Here is a 17,832-nt window from a genome sequence, read left to right as displayed (position 1 = left end):
GATGTCAGTGTATTGTTGATTTCCTCTCCCTGCGGGGGAGTGACCCACAGTGTTCTCTCCCCCCTTGTTGATGCCTTCCCCTCCACTTCCCCCAACCCCTGACCTGAAAAAATGAGATCATTCTACCCAACGGGGCAACTGATAGAGCTCCAACCTCCAGCGATATGGTCAATTGGGCCCAACTTGTCAATGGCAGGACATAATGTCCACTTGTGTTTTATAACATGTTCTGGAATGTGATAACAGCTTCCCTTGGTTAGTTCCAAATCTGATATTGGGGAGATTCCACGGATTCCCCTACAGCCTCTTGCCCTTCCACACCCCCCACCCCCATATTGTGTCGCGTTTGCTTGTGCTATGCCCCTGGCAGATGTGTGTTCAATCGCCCATGTTTGTCGTTAGTGGGCTCCAGGGAGAGTGGGGGATGGGACACTGACCCTAGGCATTCATTTTGTTTTGCAGCATTTCAATCTGGTTTGGGCTTTCGTTGGGGCGGGGGGGATCCTCGGATTCTACGCCATCTACCGACTCTGGTCCATGATGCTGGCCCTTATTTATCGGATGGGACTCGACCAGCCGCTTCCAACTCGGATTCCTTGCTTCCTCCTCCGATGCCCATGAATTTTTCCGCTTCCTTTAGGGAATTGATCTGTTGTGATCCTTCCCAGGAGAATTTCACTGATGTTGGAAAACCCCAGTGGTATGGGAGCTTTCTTTCCCTAAGCCAGTCTGTCAGTGGCTTGAGGTTTTTCCTCTTTTGGATGGTGGCGTTCGCCAGGTCTTGGTATAGGAGGATGTTAGTCTCTAAAGGAGATTTGCTGCATTGCTCTGGCCTCTTTCATGATTTCCTTTTACCCTGAAGAAGTGAACCCTGGCGAGGAAGTCCGGGGGCGATGTAGTAGACTGCCTTGGGATTGTTCTATGCACCCAGTCCAGCTCCAACAGGGATTCGTCTGGGAGTGTTATTATGAATCTGAATAGGTCTCCTGCGTATCCTCTCAGGTCCGCATCGGGAACCGTGATAGGTATTCCACGGAGTCGGATATTTTTCCTTCTTGATCTGTTTTCGGCATCCTCTTGCTTCAGGCTTCCAGGGCAGCCATTCTGTCAAGGCCTTTCTCCAGTTCAAATGTCTACTCACATAGGGTGTTCTTGATGTCTGTCGTCCGGTTCTCGACTGATTCCACCCTCTTGTCTAGGGAGTTAATTTTCCGAGTTACCGCTTCTGTTCCTCTTTGGATTTCTTTTGTTATGGCTGTGAGTAAGTCTCTCAGGTCCGATTTAGTGACTAATTGAGCTGAGTTAGGGGATGGAGTTTTGCTCCCCTGCTGGGTTGCCTTAGTTTCTCAGGGACCGTGCTTCTCCATTAAGGGTTGCTATGTCCATTTGCTTAGTTGCTTTACCGCTCTTCGCCATCGTTTCCTGTGTTTCAGCGTTCCCCTTTCTGGGTGAGTTACATATTTCTCCTGGATTGAGTGGGGAATGGAGTTCGAGGACACCATGTCTGTTACTGCTGTTGGTCCACGTAGCGGGTCGGTGTGGGCGAGCTGTAGCTTGACTCTTCGTTGTTCAAGACCCTAAAGGCGGTCTCCAGGCCCTCCTGGGCTACCGGGTTCCGCTTCTCCAGGTGAGTGTGGGGGCGGGATGTAGCTCGGTGGATCCCCTACACTGCAGGGAATCCTTGTGTTTCAGAGTTCCCCCTCGGGTTGCTGTGTCGCTGTTATTCCAGACTGCTTTGTGCCGTGACAGTGTTAGGGACCAGTGGTTGCATCAATACATAGGTGCTGCCCTTTCATTAGCGTTTCAGAACTCCGGCTTGGGGCGGCCGCCAATTTCTATGAGGCTCTTCATCCTTCTCGGATCTTCCAACGGAAAATCTATCTTCTCCACAGCCACTTGGCTGGTGATTTCTCATGCGACGTACGCTCCTTCCCTTCCTCATTCCAATTCTCCAGCTCTTACTGTTTAACGGGCTAGCACTCCAACGTTAAGATGCTTGTTGTCTAGAGCGCACCAGGAGCTTCTAGGGAGCCATGCCACTTGCAGCAGCCCCACAGGACCGAACGTTTCCATTTTATTAGCCTGGCAGCTTCCAAGCTCCACAGTTAACAGGGATTATGCACCACTCCTGCCAGTCCTCAAGTGTGTTTGCTTTCGGTGACCAGGCCCTCCGAGTGGATTGTGTTTTCCCACGTTACAAGTCTCCTCAGACAAAACGTGTGCCCAGTGTTTGCCGTGGTTTTCATCAACGTTCGGTACCTGTTATTAGGAATCGGTTCTATACGTTGCAGTGTTCTCCTGTTTCCCCTTCAGTGTTGTGCCTGTTTAGCAGAGTAGTGTGTACATATAAGGGCTTAGTTACCTCCCTCATGTCGCAGCAGTACGCTCACAGTTGTTGATCACCGATACGAGGCGGTTACTGATATAGGAGTGTGTTCCTTGGGAGCTCCGATTTTTCTCCGGACGGAAATGCCAACCAGGTTGAGCAGCACCCAGCTGGTGGTGAGTTCCTGTTAGTTCCCAGCAGGCAGCTTCTGTTGGTTAGTAGGGATCGTACAGCTTGGTTACTTTGTGTTAACAGGAGCTTGTGAGTCTAGGACCGTAGTAGCAGGATAGCGGGGGGCCAGTCACACCCCAGGGCGAATGGCCGAATTATTCCACGTGCTCCTCTCTACAAATGGTCCGACCCCTGTTCAGGGTCCAATGGGACCGTGTCGGGTAGTGCCCCTTTTTATTTATTTATTTTTTGTGGCAAAGTGTGTTTAGTCCAAGCTCAGTACCAGCCGTAGGTTGCGGGTAAGGCACAATATGCTCTCCTCCCGTTCGAAGTCCATATATCTGATCGGGTTCCTGCGTGTCAAGGGTTAAGAGTTAGCCCGGCTCCTGTGGCGCTTTATAATGTGCAGGTGTTATGAAATCCGATGCTGCCCCACATACCTGCCTAACCGGTTGTATGCCCCCGCAGAGCTCCTCTCTACCCGGGTGTCCGGAACCACTCGCTCCCAGCGTACACAGTGGACACCGGGGAGGGGGCCGCCCGCAGCCGGGGCGCCGTTCAGGGCTGCGTTCTTCGGAGCTCCCCCATCAGCTTATACAGATTGCTGCCTCTGCTAGGCCACAGCAGTCGTTGGAGGGTGCTGGCAATCACAGGATGTGGTTCCTATGGCACACATTGGGTCCTCGCCTCGGAGCGGGAGCAAAGACTCGCTGCAGTTGGGGGAAGGGTGACTCAGCACAGCTTCACGCCTTTCCAGGCTACCCCGCAGCCAATTTAGCATCGTCTAACACCGGGATGTGGGTTTGATGGGGGCGTCCGAGTGACCACCGGTGCCCCAGTCTATTAGCCACTGAATTCCGGGCAGCTTACAAGACGGAGCTTGAGTGAGGATGAAAGGATCTCTGTGAGCAGCGGTATAATGGCGGTAGTAGTTCGCCTCCCCCGGATGGTAGCCGGCGTCCGTCCTGTAGGATAGATATGTTGTGGCGCGAGGCCGTTTGTGGTGGGTGCTGCAAATTGCCCCTCCTCACCAGCCGTGGCCAGGGTGCCGGGGACAGACCCGTGTCTCCACCACTGCTGCCGCATTGTTCTGTCCGTTGCTGGAGTGTTGGGCCTTCCGCACGGGGGAGAAGGAGCCAGTGCGGTCCAATAGAGCAGTGCCCGTGCTTTGAACCCTGTTCTGGCCCTGTTCTGGCAGATCCCGCTGTCTGTTCCTCCCAGCAGCCGAGGGTGCAGCTACTGTTTCCTGGTTTGTGGTCGGGGCTGCGGTCACCCAGTGAATTCCGATTATCGCCCCTGGCTCTGCAGACCAGTAGCCTTCAAGGGGCCTCCATGTGTGTCCAGGCCAATGTGTATGCCAACAGGTTGAGGCTTATGCAGCAGAGCGTGGCACGTTCGCGGTCCGGTGTTGTCGCAGGAGAAGGATCTCTAATTCTGGTGACCTGGGTATGTCCTGTGGAGACGGACCGGATGGAATCGGGGATTGGTATCAAGGGCGGTGCAGCCACCCCGGGGAGCGTCGTCAGTCACGCGATTCCCCCTGGCTGCGCTCTGATCAGGGAACAGGGGGGATGGCCACTTCTGTCGGGCGGCTGACGCTTTCGTGGCGGAGATTGAGCCAGAGCGAATGTGAGGCTCGGGACAGCTTCCATCTCACCTCAGTACGGCATAGCACTCAACTCACACGCTTTTGGGGGTGTCACCCGCCTTGTAAAGGGCTGACTCACCTGCCAAGCCGCCTGCACGCCCATGCATTCCAATTGGCGTCTCACCCGCCAAAAAACAATCGGGTGGTTTCACCCGCCTTTGCAACACAAATGGTTGAGAGCTATGGTACGGTCTCCTCTACTGCTTCAGTCCTGGTCCGGTCGCCGTGTGTATCCGCAGTTGTTCAGCCCGCCTCCAGCCACAGTGCAATTGCACCTCACCTCCAACTGGCACGGTGAGGACGCCGCACGCAGACGCCCGCACCGCTCTCCCCGCAATGTTAATGCTGTCGATATTGGGCTAAAACTGTGCCCGCAGTGTTTGAGATTAGGTATGCGCTCTGGAGGACAAGCTTAGACCCAGGATATCCTGCAGGATAATGTCACTGTTGTCGGAGCCTCTCGGGCAGCGGCCATCTTGCAAGCCACGCAACAGCGCCCCCGCTATTCATTTATTTTTAAACTCAGTGAGGTTTTTTGTATTGATACAGCAGTCTGTCTATAGCTTTTGAATGCTAGCCCTCTAGCAAAATGTGCACTGTAGGAGATCAGTGCCCTCTACAGAGCCTGAGAAGCACATATCCACTTGCACCCTATACAGTTGGCAGGCATAGGACCATTAGACGGGGAGACATGGAGGCTTCACAAAGCCGGTTTCTTTTTCATGATAAAAAAAATCGGTGGGTTGGTGTTTTCTTTGTTGTTTTGCACTTTGGTTTCCCCACCTTCCACTTAAATCTCTTCTGTCTGACACAGCAGACTTCCATTGGCAGCCCTTCTGCCCCATGTCTTCTATCTTGTGTGGCCCACACCCAGTTGTCCCCTTTTCCATTTCCTAGACATAGTGAGTCTCTCACAAAATAACTAAATTTGGCCATAGTCCAATAACAATGCAAATTGCTTTGTTGCTCCATCCTCTGGTTCTGTCATGAATTTCACCCTGGGTCACCAAAGCCCATCAGCAGCACACTGTGCCCACCCTCCTCCCTGAGAGGTGCCTTCTGCCCATAGCAAGGGGGTGTTCGGGTCCCGTAGCACCCATAGGGGAAGTGGAGGTGGCTTGGGGGGTGGGGGATCTAGAATCCAGTTATATAAAAAAAAAGGAAACCAGGAGAATCTTGTGATATGTTGAAATATAACAAGATTTTGAAATCCTGTGAGATTTGACCAGCAAGGGCGAGACCAGCCTATAAAAGACCCCACCCGCGAACAACCCATGCCAGTCATTCCTTTAGCTTTGGTTCCTACCTGGCACTTCCCTGTGCTCCTTCCCCATTCAACTCGAACTACGCACCCACAGAGGAAAAGAACAGGACTGAGCAGGTTGACATCGCCTTGAAATTCATTTAGGAACATTTTGTTTTCTTCGTTGTTTTGAATCTGTGAATATACGAAGGAAAATGGTAACAGATTGCAGTGCTTGGATTACCTGGAGAGAACTGCCAGCTCTCAACTTAACTAGCGATAACATCTTGTCCTGCACTCATGAAAAAGACCTACAACTCTGGATTTTGTTTCTCCATGAACACTATTGGATTATAAAGGATCATTATTGACAAGTGGAGTGATGTTCACTGCCATTAACAAGAGGGGTTCCCAGTTGATGCAGGCCATTGTGGGAGTCTGCAGAAGACCCCAGTTGCAAGAGGCACAACAACTACCCACAGGCATTTGACTCTGCAGGGAAGGTGGACTAAAGAGGTGTGGGGAATACACCTTGGGGCCCGTACTAATCCCCATTCCTTGTGTTTTTAGAAACACCCATCACCTGTTCTCTGCCTGAGAAAACACACCACTCCTGGATGGCGGACAGTCAGAGATGAGAGAGGTCGAAGAGGTGGCGGAGCGTAGCCTGAAGATGAGCTGGGTGTCATCCGCATAGCACTGGAAGTTGGGGCAGAGTGCAGCAATGCGGTGGGCAAGAAGTGCAAGGTATTGGTTGAACAGCCAGGGAGAGAGGTTAGACTTCTGGGGAACACCACAGGTGGAGATAGAGATGGAGGAGAGGAAGGACCGAGTTGAACATCGGAGGGTCGATCAGAGAGGAAAGAAGTCAGCCACCCCAGGGCCTGCCCGGTGATACCCAGGTTATCACAGACTGTTGAGCAGGATGGCATGGTTGACGGTGTCAAAGGCAGGAGAGAGATCAAGTAAGATGAGGACACAGGGGGTTGGAATCAAGGTTGGAGAGCAGTTTCCATGCTTCTGGCAGCCCCGAAGCCAGACTGATGATTATGGAGACAACCAACAGATTCAGTGTGAAGATTGAGCTGGGAGATGGCCAGCTTTTCCAAGAGTTTGCCCAGGAAAGGAGTGATGAAGATTGGGCGATAGTTGGCCAGGCAGGAAGGGTCGATAGAGGGTTTTCTGAGAAGAGGGTGCACAAGAGAGTGCTTCAGGGGGGGGGGGGGAAGACTCAGCTGGCGAAGAAGTGGTTGCAGAAGTCAGCTAGAGTGGGAGCCACGGAGTCAATGTGGTCCTTAATTGTTTTGGAGGAACAGGGATGAACCTGTTTTGATGAGACTTTCGTAGATCGGACTTGTCTAGAAACCTTGTCTGGTGAGAACAGGGGAAAGGCAGAGAAGATGGGAGGAGAGGAAGCCGAAAATGGGCCACAGGAGGAACAGGAAGTGAGGGGAGAGGAGGAGAGCGAGAACAAGATGTCCTGAGTTTTGGAGACGAAATGAGAAGCCAGTGCTGTGCAGAGTGCCTGGTAAGGGACAAGAGAGGTAGAGACTGCAGCAAGATTGGCCAGTTCCTTGCAGATTTTAAAGGGTTCAGCCGAGTTGTTAGAAGCCGCAGACACGTGGGCTTGGATGTGAGCTCTCTTCTTGGTGAGGACAAAGAACCGGTATTGCCTTTGGAGCAGGCGGCCGGCCAGTTTGTCAGAGGATGATTATGAAGCATGCCATTTCCTCTCGGCCACCCTGCACTTGCGTTTAAGGGTGACGAGGTATGAATCATACCAGGAGTTGCATTTGGCATGGGGGCTTCAGGTGGATCCTCATGGCAGAGGCAAGGACGTCCAGAGTTTAAGATATTGCAGAGTGGAGCATGGAAAGGGCTATATCAGGGTGTGAGTCAGCCATAGAGGGCGGGGGGGTATGAGAAAACTATGGCGAAAGCCTCAACTGACACGCGCTTCATGGGTCGGATGACCGAGAAGGTGGGTGGCAGTGCTGGAGATGGCTTGGCCTGAGGGGTAGAGAGGGTGAGCTGGGAAGAAAGGAGAAAGTGATCACTCCAGGAGAGAGAGGAGTGGTGAGAGGGATAGAAAGGGGAAGGTCTGAGGAGATCAGAACATCCAGAGTGTGCCCTGCAGAGTGAGTCGGGCCAGAGGGGAGAATAGAGAGTGAGTCGCAAAGGTCACGGAAGAGTCTAGGGAAAGCCCTGTCAAAGGCTAGTTTTTCCAGGTGGCTATCTGGCTGCTTTTCCCATTGTCATCCACTCGCAAACAGGCTGTTGCAAGGTAGACCTAAAGCACATTCACCAGGGCCTTTCCTGTCTGGTGTTCCCTTGCTCGACCTCTTCAAGACTGCTACGTCAAGATCTACCCACACCTTCATGAGATTCTGCTGCGTTGACAGGGATTCAAGGGAGGAGTCCCGTGTTGGACAACCAGTGCTTTGCAACCCATTTGCTTGAGGTTAGTACCATTTGCTGCTGTAGAGCTGTACCACCTCCCTTTGGTTGAAATATGTACTGCTGTGTATTTGTATTCATGAGCATGTAAATCCATGAAAGATCCCATGCTGGAGAAGGAGCAAGTTACTTACCTGTAACTCCTATACTTGTACGGCCTGTCCCCTTTCTGGTGTCAATGGGCTGCCGCGTGTGTTTACCAATCTAATGAACAGGGCGGCGGCCCTTCTTCTGTTTAAGGGCCACCACCATTCCCCTTACTTGGACGACTGGCTGGTGAGGGGCGCTCCACTCCTGTCAGACGTTGGCGGATGTCCTAAACCAACTGGAACCTTCCCTCAACCAAAAGAAGTCGCAGCTGCTCCCCTCACAGGATTTAGTGTTTTTGGGTGATGGGGAGAGTTGGTGGGAGGGCACGGGGGGAGGGCTGGGGAGGGGGCGTAGCATTGGGAGATGTCCGGTGGGACGCAGTGGTCCAGAGGGGCTTTCCCATGGCAAATCTCTACGGGAGGCAGTTTGCCATTTTCCTTTCCAACTCTGCAGCTCATCCAGAACAGGAGTGCAAGACTTGTCCTTGGCCTCAAGCCCAGGGATCGTATCTCTCAGCACTGACATCTCTGCATTGGCTCCCAGTGGCTGCAAGGATTAAGTTCAATAACCTCTGCATTGTCCAGAGGGCCTTCTGGGGCCTGGGTCCTCAATACCTCAACTCTTTGTAAATACCTTCCTACTCGAGCTCTTCACTCCTCCACCTCCCTCAGGGTCAATCGCTTCTCCAAACAACGAGTTGATGGTAGATCTTTCTTCGGCTTGGGCCTTCCTCTGGAACAGCCTCTCTGCCTCTCTGAAACTTGAGGAGAACCATCTCTGGTTCCGGAAGCACCTCAAGACCTTTCTCTTTGCTTTTGCCTTCTATCTTCCTTTCCCCTGCTGATTTCCTGTCTGATACTGCACTGGTCAACTGTCTACCCTCTGCTTTCGGGCCCAGGTCCCTGCCCGCACAGTTGCACCCCTGCACTGCCCCCCGGCAACCCTAGCACTTGGGTCTGTATCTGTAACCCTACAGTCCCCCTACCTGCACTTTTTGACACCTGCTGTCTGCACTTACCCTTGCACCTGCCACCTGCTGGCCGCACTTCTTGTTAGTTTTATGTCATGTACAGAACTGCCCTGCTCCCATTTAACCTGGCACTTTTCCTATCCCCCCCCGGCCCTGCGTGATCTCAATGTCACTTGGCCTAGTAAGAGCGTTGTCACTGTCCTCGCCCTCTGTTCCCCCTTCCTTGCCTCGTCGCGCCTTGAAAATGTATAGGCGCGTTACAAATGCCATATCATATCTTATATAACCTCAGCCTGGTGGGTTCAGCGCTTACTGGGTCTCGTGGCCTCATGTGTCCTGACACTTTCGCGCACCACACTCAAAATGTGGCGTCTTAAATTTAATTTGGTGGCCTCATGGATCCAGGAGACTGGGTCGCAGTCAGACTGGCTGCGCACTCTTCACCTGGACCTCCACTGGTGGGTCCTCAACTGCTTTGTGGACAATTGCGGCTCTGTTCTCACATCCAGAGCCTTCTCTGGTGGTGATGGAAGATTCTTCCCTGCATGGCTGGGGAGCAACTCTGAGAAACCACTTCATTCACGGCTCATGGTCAAGGGAGAAAACCTTTGATGCCCATGAACCTTCTGGAGCTCAGAGCCTGGCTCTCAAAGCCTTTCTGCCATTGGTCAGGGGCAAAGCGGTCATGGTCAGGACAGACAATTCAACCACAATGTTCTACTTGAACGGGCGAACCAAGTCACCATCTGTCTGCAGGGAGACGATATCTATCTGGGAATGGTCCCTGTCGCAAAGGATTTGGATCAGGGCAATTAATCTCCCGAGGGACAGTAGTGCGGAAGCAGACAGCCTGAGCTGGCTGGGCTACAACACATACAAGTGAGAATTGCACATCGATTCTTTATCGCCTCGTTCAGAGGTGGGTCTTTCTGAATCTCGACCTGCTTGCATCTGAGCAGAATTCCAAATGCCCCCACTTTGCGTCATGAGCGGCGCAGGGTCACAGCTCCTTGTGGGATGCATTTCAGCAGTGCTGGGACAGTAGCAACTTCATTGCCTTCCCTCCCCCTCCACTGCTTCAGAGGACCTGCCGCAAGTTTCGAAACTCGGTAGGCTGCTCCATTATTCTGATAGCTCCCCACTGGCCATCAAGTTTTTTTTTTTTTCCAATACTCCTACAGCTCAAGTCGCACAGCCTTGTCCATCTGCCAGTCTGCCAGGGGCTTCTGCTTTCAGCAGCACAGGCAGTGGAGCACCCGGACCTGAGAAAGCTGGCACTCTCGGCTTGGCTCCTGATCAGCTGAAGCTTTGCCCAGTAACCACCTCAGCAAGCAGTTGGGACCTTCCCCTCGCTCACAATACAAAAGTAAATGGACCAGATTCTGCCATTGGGTGCAGGAGCAGGCCATGGACCCACTCACGTAACCCCTTGACAGCATTTTATCTTTCTCTGCACATCTTGTCCGAGTACAAGTGGATACCTGCCGTACAGGATTATCTCTGTGGATAACCCAGTGGTGCAACCCTCCCTCCTTGCCCTCTATGGCTCTTCTTGGTTCCTACTGCCACATTATGTGCGCTTCCAAATCGAAAGATGGCAACCAGGAGTGGAGCGAAGGAGGTTTAGTGCTATTGGCTTGAGCAGTATGACCCAAAGTAACAGCAGTAGGCTATATGTGACTAGCAGTTTTTTTAAGCTTTAAAGCTCAACTGCTATAATATTACCGAGGATTCCCAGCCAGACAGGAAATATTCATGAGCATGTGCATCCATGAAAGATAACTATGCTGGAGAGCTGGAGTTACAGGTAAGTAACTTGTTCCTTAATGAGGGAATCATGAGAGCCATCGTCCAAAACATCTACATACACATAATATGTATGCATGCCAATACAGTAGATTGAGTGATCAATATCTGAAGGCCAAGACCAGTGGGGGGGAGGGGGTTCCTGGAAGCCGGTCAAGGCAACATGTGCTCTTGGGAATTTTCATTATGACTTGTATTGCAGGTTTTTCCTCACCCTTTGTTTGGATGGATATATTGTGTGTGTAAAAAGGTGGCTGGATAGTTAATGGTCCAGAAGTTACTGCATTGAGTCATTTATATTGAATCCCAGAGTATTTAATATGTGCTTTAAATTTTATGTCATGGGTTGTTTGCTGCGATACAATATTATGAATCTGATGTTTCTAATGAATATTAGGATACTAAGTGACCGCTTCTTTTTTTTCATGTTTAGATTACAGATAGAAATTATGTCAGATTTCTGTCCAACTGGCAGCAAGAGAATAAACCTCATGTTTTGCTGTTTGACCAGATGCCACCTGTTCCGCTGCTTTACAAGGTAATAATAAAATCCCATTTAAAAACTGGTAAATATGTCGGGGGATAGGGCGGGTGGGGGGGGGGTTAGAGGAAAGACATGGTTAGGGTTGGGGTAAAGGGTACCTCGCCTCGAATAGGGGAAGGTGGAAAATTAAAGACCATGGATGACAATAAACATAGATTTGCTCAAAGTAGATCCGATATAGCAACTGCTCTCTGTGAGATGGCACCTGCTGCTCCATTGGGAGATTTAATCTAGTACCAGCCTCAAGCTAGGATGTAGTCAATTGAGTTGGGTTAAGGATAGAGTTTTTCTCGATGTTGTCCTAGGAGGTGGATGACAGATGTGAGAAACCTGAAGGTGTCTCATCCCGCTAGTCCCTGGGGGTGGATCTGTCATCCAGGTGGCCAGGGCACGGCCATCGCTTTTGGATCCAGTTCCTGGGGGTGGACCAGTGTAGGAGGGTCTTCTGGGAGTGGAAGTGGGAGTCCCGGATGGGGAAACGCGGTATCCCCTTCCCTGTAACACCTTTTCCCCGTTCCTTCCAGGTAGGATACCTAGGGACTCAACCCCCCCAACCCCTCTTTCCCAGCACAAACACTTTCTCACAGACGGCTCATTGTGAGAGAAAACTGACTAACACCAAAGCTGTATATCTGACATGTCCCAATACAATTATCAGATAAGGTCAGGTTATTACCGATCATTACACACCCCTGACTTCCATCACACTTGCCCACACAGATAAATGGCGTAGCATGAAAGCACACTCTGATCAAGGCAAAGCACATGAGGAAGTATTAGGTCCAAGATGGCAGTTTAATACGAGGAGAAAGACGACGAGATCAGAGAGGGTTGCAAGGAGGGAAGTGCCATTGACCTTTTCATACAGTTACTTTAGTGAGCCGGAGAAAATAAGAAGCACAAGACCTGGAATTGAAGTGGAAGAAACCTTCATTGTGTGTTGGAGGTACCCGGGGCTCTCCCGTACCAATAACCGAGGCAGGGAGGAGTGTTTGCCGCCATGGTACTGTCCTTGGCTCCTACCACAAATAAGCGCCAGTAAAGTCAGCACACCCGGTGAATCGGGGGAAACTGATACCAGACCAGCCTTTGTTAGAACCAAAGTTGCAAGCGGCAACATTGTAAGGAGAAATCTAAAGAGAACAGTGTGTGAATCGTATGCGACGAGCGACAGGAATAAAACAGAGGTGTGACTGAACTTTTGAAGCCAAGAAAGATACTGTCAACAGTGGTCTGGCGGCATGTGGGTGCTCATTCGGTGGTCTCTGTTGGGTATCCAACTGGTTGGCAAATGTGAAAAAGGAATTGAGATCGAAGTGGTCCTGCAATGAGTCAAGCTAAACCCCATGCCCATTCGAAAGTCTTCGATAGTTAATGCAAACTGAAATTGGTCCGAACCCGGCTGACAGTCGGAGACTAGTTGTGTAAAAGGAAGGATCTGAGCCCGGCTGAGGGGGGTCCAGGGTGAACCGTGAGTCACTGAGAATATTTTCTGAACATTGTAAAGGGGGATCTGAGCCCAGAAGAGGGCATCCAAAGTAACGATCATTGTAAAAAAAAAAAAGGATCTGATCCAAGCTGAGGGGGATCCAGGGTGAAAGAGTGAATCATCCAAATTGAGTATTTGTGAGAGAAGAAAACCTTTTCGTTGGTTTTTGTACATCAGGCCCTGTGAATCAAGAGACTTTGATAATTAAAGAGACTTGAGCACAGAAGGTCTTGATGCTGGTAATGGAACTGTATCTTCGTGCCGAAGAAGCTAGATATTGTGCTACGCTCGAGTGAACCGCCTTGTCCCGTGCTGAAAAACGGGGGCAAGGGAGGCCTACGGCCTGAACATCCTGCCATATCATTTTGAACACTTCTTCCTTTTCATGACATTATTCCCTACTCTATTTGTATTTAGAGTTAAGGACTGGCAATAGTTTTGTTTTTAGTATAGGCCCTTTTATTTTTACAAGATACCACTAGGACTGCGTTATTTGATGGTCGTAGCTTGCTCCGATCTGTAGATTTAGGATTCGATAGGCTTTTATCGTACCCTGTTTGAAGTTCAATGAACGCCTTTGAACTGTGGTTACTTGTGTTTTTCTTACTGATGATACCATGCCTGCCATACAGAGTACAGGTTTCTCCTGTTTTGGGGAGGGAGGACTTCAGAAGGAGAGTTTTGAGTAATTTTATATTCAGCTAACTTAAAAGTATTCATCTGCTTTTGTTCTGTTTGGTTGTTTTCAGCTGGTGGCATTTGCATATAAGGATTATTTATCTTTCGGTTATGTGGACCTTGGACTGAAGGAGACTGAACAAATGACAAGCCAGTATAATATAAATATGTATGCTCCCACCATGCTGGTCTTCAAGGAACATATCAACAAGCCTGCTGATGTGGTCCAGGTTCGTATATATTTTGCTTTTGACTTCCCCAAATGTATCATGGGTCATTGCAGATCCTAGGTAGTTTTGACATATGTAAGATGACGTGAAAGCTTCCTCTATCTGCCAGAACTGTTTGGTTACCAGCAGTTTCCTAAATTCGGTTGATAGATCGCTATTGGTTCCCTGTGGAATGTAGTTGTTTTCTCCTTCAAATGTTCTTGTCTTACTACAAATGCTGATGTATTCTCTATATTGTACGTATGAGCATGTATCGGAGATTTACATTGTGGTACTTGTCCAACATATGAAAAGATTGGGTATCTTCAGTAATGAAGGTTCTCCAACATTGGACCTTCTTTAGATCTGCATGCTTGTTCAACTATTCATTGATATCAGTTTAGGAATACTCGGGGAAATAAGATGACAATCATTAAAGTGAACAAACATAATGAATAGCACTCCTTTCAATGTCTATAGTTCATAGGATTTGTATCCTTCCATACCTTTCCACCCCAGGCTCCCTTAAACCTACTCCATACAGCTTGCTTAATGCAAATTGTTCACTATTTGTTGGTGTGAGGGTGCCCTTGCTACACCTGCACATTCATTAAATATGTTCACTAGCTAATGATTAAAAATGCCCTTTTGCTCTACCACTGTTTTATCTCCCTGCGCACATACTATTCGCTGGGTTTCAACTTATTAGGTGCCGCCTTTTGTAGTTTGACCTCTCCAGTAGAGAGTGTGGTTATAGAATCTCGGAAGGGTATGGAGAAAGAATAATACTGTGATTAGTGTGGCCAGAGATAAATGTGCTGAGAAGATCCACATTCAGAGTGGTCTACTGTTTTTATACCCACCACAACATCCAAGAGTGTTGGTTCTGATGCAGTTTCACAGCCAGGATCAGAGGAGTGCGAGGTCCATGAGTGTTCTATTTTCCATCACACCTTAAGATTGATGAGCAATATACTTGGAAAAGCAGCGCTCCAGATGGCAGGGGCTTAGCCTCTAAATCCCCTAAGCACCATAATGTTCTCATGTCTCTTGTTTCATAGGGCCATACCATGAAGGAAGATCCCAGTTCCCTAACCCAACTCTACAAAGGAGTGAGTGAGAAGCATCTTGCACCTTCTCTAGCTCTGATTGTGCATTTGCTTTCATCAATACATGTAAGAGGGTCTCCTGCCATATGACACAGCTTACAGTGTAATTTTATTATATGAACAGTCAGTCCGACACTATCTTACTGTAAGGTTTCTTAATAAGGTTGTTTAAATCTGTTGTATTCGAGATAACCGTGATTGGACAGAGCAATAGCACATGTGATGACAAGCAACTGGTGTCCAAAAGGATGGCTTTATTTAGTATCCTGTCCAGAAACTGGTTGGATCAAACACAAAAAGCAACTAGGGAAATATCTACAAATTATAAGGCAGTTCATAAATCAAGCAATGTCAGCCATGAAGTAAAACAGTGTGGTTTCTTCAGGTGTCTAGCATCTCCAAGGAAAAATGTTCAAACAATAAAATGTGTAACTTGTGAGACTCCTTGTCGCTCCAGGGACCCCTTATCCAAGAAAACAGGTCCAGAAAATGTGGCCAACAAACTTTGAAAACCTAATCTTAATGGGCCTTTACCCTCCTGACTACCCTAAGCTGTAACTAAAATGTTCAGAAAGGTGGTAAACGACAGTTCACACATTCTTCTCTTCAATACCCAACCCTATTCTAACACAACAAAACGTATTGGGTTTACACGTATGGAATCGTATTCAATCTTCCTTCTTTCATCACCACTCCGTCAGGAATTAGGCTTCCCATGTTCCACTTTGTAGGTTTCACCTCGGACTCTGGTTTCTTCAGCTTTACTGGGTTTTCCACAGCGCCCCTAGAGGGCGGCACTTGTTGGGTTCTTCCCAGCCTCTCATTACTTCCGATAATGTATTGGTCTTTTCCAGATCTTGGGTTTCACAGCATTTATTTGAGCAACAATGTGTATTTTTAACCCCCACCCCATCCCCACATTCGGCATCTTTATTTTTTATTTTTAAAGGACAATATCTTGTTTTCCTCCTGACCGAGTTCTCCTCTCAAGTCTTTAGGACATCATTTCAATCTAGGATTCCTTGGGGTTTCACTGCTGGGTCTAGGAGATATCCCACCAACCCACATTCCCCTCTGTATGCCCACTCCACAATTAAGCCTTCCATGTTGTGTGTTCTCCAGTGTACCTTACTCCAGAGTAACTGCTGCACCACTGATAAAGCATTTACTGCGTCTTCCCATGTAGTTGTTTCTCTTTGTACTGGAGATGAACTTGAAGCTAGTCAACTGTATTCCGGTCTTCAGTTTCTTACCCTTGCTCTGGGTTTAAGTCCATCTTTTATATTCCTATTTTGGTTTTACTAACTGTCATGGCCCTTTTGGTTGGCTGGGAACACCCTGAGGCTGTTTCAGGGTCCTGGATTTGCTTCTGGTTTAACTTTCCCCAAAAGATTTCAAAATTGCCTAAATACATCTCTTCACATTGGATAATTAGGTGATTCCTCTCACCTGTTAGTTCTGGTTGTTTATGTGCGGTTCGTAACATTGCCAAAATCTTGAAATCAATCCTATACATGCTCGGGCAGTCGTGGTGTTCGGTGGCTACAGGTTAATATTCTGCAGCCTCTGTGTGTCGCTGCCCAACTGTGCGGATCGCAGTTGTTTTCCTTAGTATGTTTAGGAAGTTCTTTGCCCGTATTACGCAGACTTTGCACTTTGCTTTAAAGATGGTGTGGTTGTCTAATAGAGCTCGCTTACGTGTTGCCTGAAAAGCTTTTACTATGGTGAACTTATGATGTAGGCTTATATGGATGCACACCTGATAGTGGAGAGTCCCGATTTTTGCATAGGTGGTTGTCAGGAGAGTTTTGTGTGTGGGTTTCTTTAGAAATTCTTGTTGGCTTATTTGACTGACTTTGAAGAAAAGATCTCCAAGACTGCTGACAGTGTTATACTGCACCTTGGTGGGTGTGCAATCCTGTGGAATGCCACTCCTTCCACCCTGCAGGAGGCACACATGGTAGTGACTGGACTAACTCAGTCCCGAATGGCTCACCCCCTCAGTTAACTTACTACACAACCATAGTGTTCTCATGAAACAGTTGGAACACTCTATGACTTCAGACAGTGCAATATCAGACTAGTTTAAATCTTATTGTCTAGGTTCCTGAGTGCATTTCTAAGCTCTATATTCAAGCCAAGAAGACTTGTGTAGACAAATGTATTGTGCCACGGCTTAGTACCACCACATACAGAATAAAGGGTTGTCTACAAATTTACATTTTACCTTAAGTGAAAATAGGGTATGTGGATGCACATTATTTAGGACATCTTTTAAGAAAGAACATGCGTTATTCAACTTGTTTTTGGATTGCAGGCTGCAGAGGCATCCAACCAGTATTGTTTAGAGAATATAGAAACTGTATTAATATCTGGAGGTCACTTTTAGTCTCACTGGAAGGCAGAGAATGTGAGAGCCTAGGAATCTGGTGCTCGTCCAGGCAATTGCATATTATGGTCTAGTTCAATCAAAGCAAAAGAACACATTGAGAAGATGGAGCAATTAAGTTTGCACTATCATGTCACTGCCTAATCTGATAATGTAAATGTTCCCTGTTCTTACTCTATTTCTCAGTTATTTGGCTAAAAATAGAATTTAAGACCTGCCATGCAAAGTGAACTGATCTAACAGATCAAGCCTTACCAAGTCCTTACTTGAATCCTCTTGGAGTGCCTAGCGTCCCACCCAGTACAATCCTGCATTTTGAGAGTATGTTGGTCCCCATGTTTAGTGAATTAAAATCATTTAAAATTGTAACAGCTGACCTTTGAAATCTCAATTAGTGAGATTTGCGGTTTAATTATACAGGAGCTAGATGCTTAATAAATATTAGGTTGTCTGTTTCATTTCTACTGGACTAACCAGGCTGATGATGTGAGGAGCTGGCATACGCAACAGACGGGGGCAAGACCCGAGGAAGCACAGACAGAAGTTGGTAAGTATGTCGAATGCAGGTGTGGGAGCAGGCAGAGCCAACCAAGAGACCTTATGCTGTTTGAAAGGCACACATTTCGAACTGTCAGGATTTCTGTGCCAGCCCGAGTATGCTCTTTGGCCCAAAACGTTTGTAGTGAGTATTATAATACGCTCA

General features: G+C 48.5%; 1 protein-coding gene across 1 annotated transcript in view; it reads left to right on the top strand.

Annotated features, from left to right (window-relative positions):
• The window catches only part of DNAJC16 (DnaJ heat shock protein family (Hsp40) member C16), a 1,127,735-nt gene that overhangs the window by 353,828 nt on the left and 756,075 nt on the right, over nucleotides 1-17,832 (top strand). Inside the window, exons 6-7 of the mRNA XM_069610457.1 lie at nucleotides 11,145-11,249; nucleotides 13,494-13,652. Coding sequence (XP_069466558.1) covers nucleotides 11,145-11,249; nucleotides 13,494-13,652 — 264 coding nt within the window. The remainder of the gene's footprint in view (nucleotides 1-11,144; nucleotides 11,250-13,493; nucleotides 13,653-17,832) is intronic.

Source organism: Ambystoma mexicanum, chromosome 8 (assembly GCF_040938575.1).
Source record: "Ambystoma mexicanum isolate Mex_15411 chromosome 8, UKY_AmexF1_1, whole genome shotgun sequence".
In the NCBI taxonomy this organism is placed as follows: domain Eukaryota; kingdom Metazoa; phylum Chordata; class Amphibia; order Caudata; family Ambystomatidae; genus Ambystoma; species Ambystoma mexicanum.
This window is presented reverse-complemented; position numbering and strand designations above follow the sequence as displayed.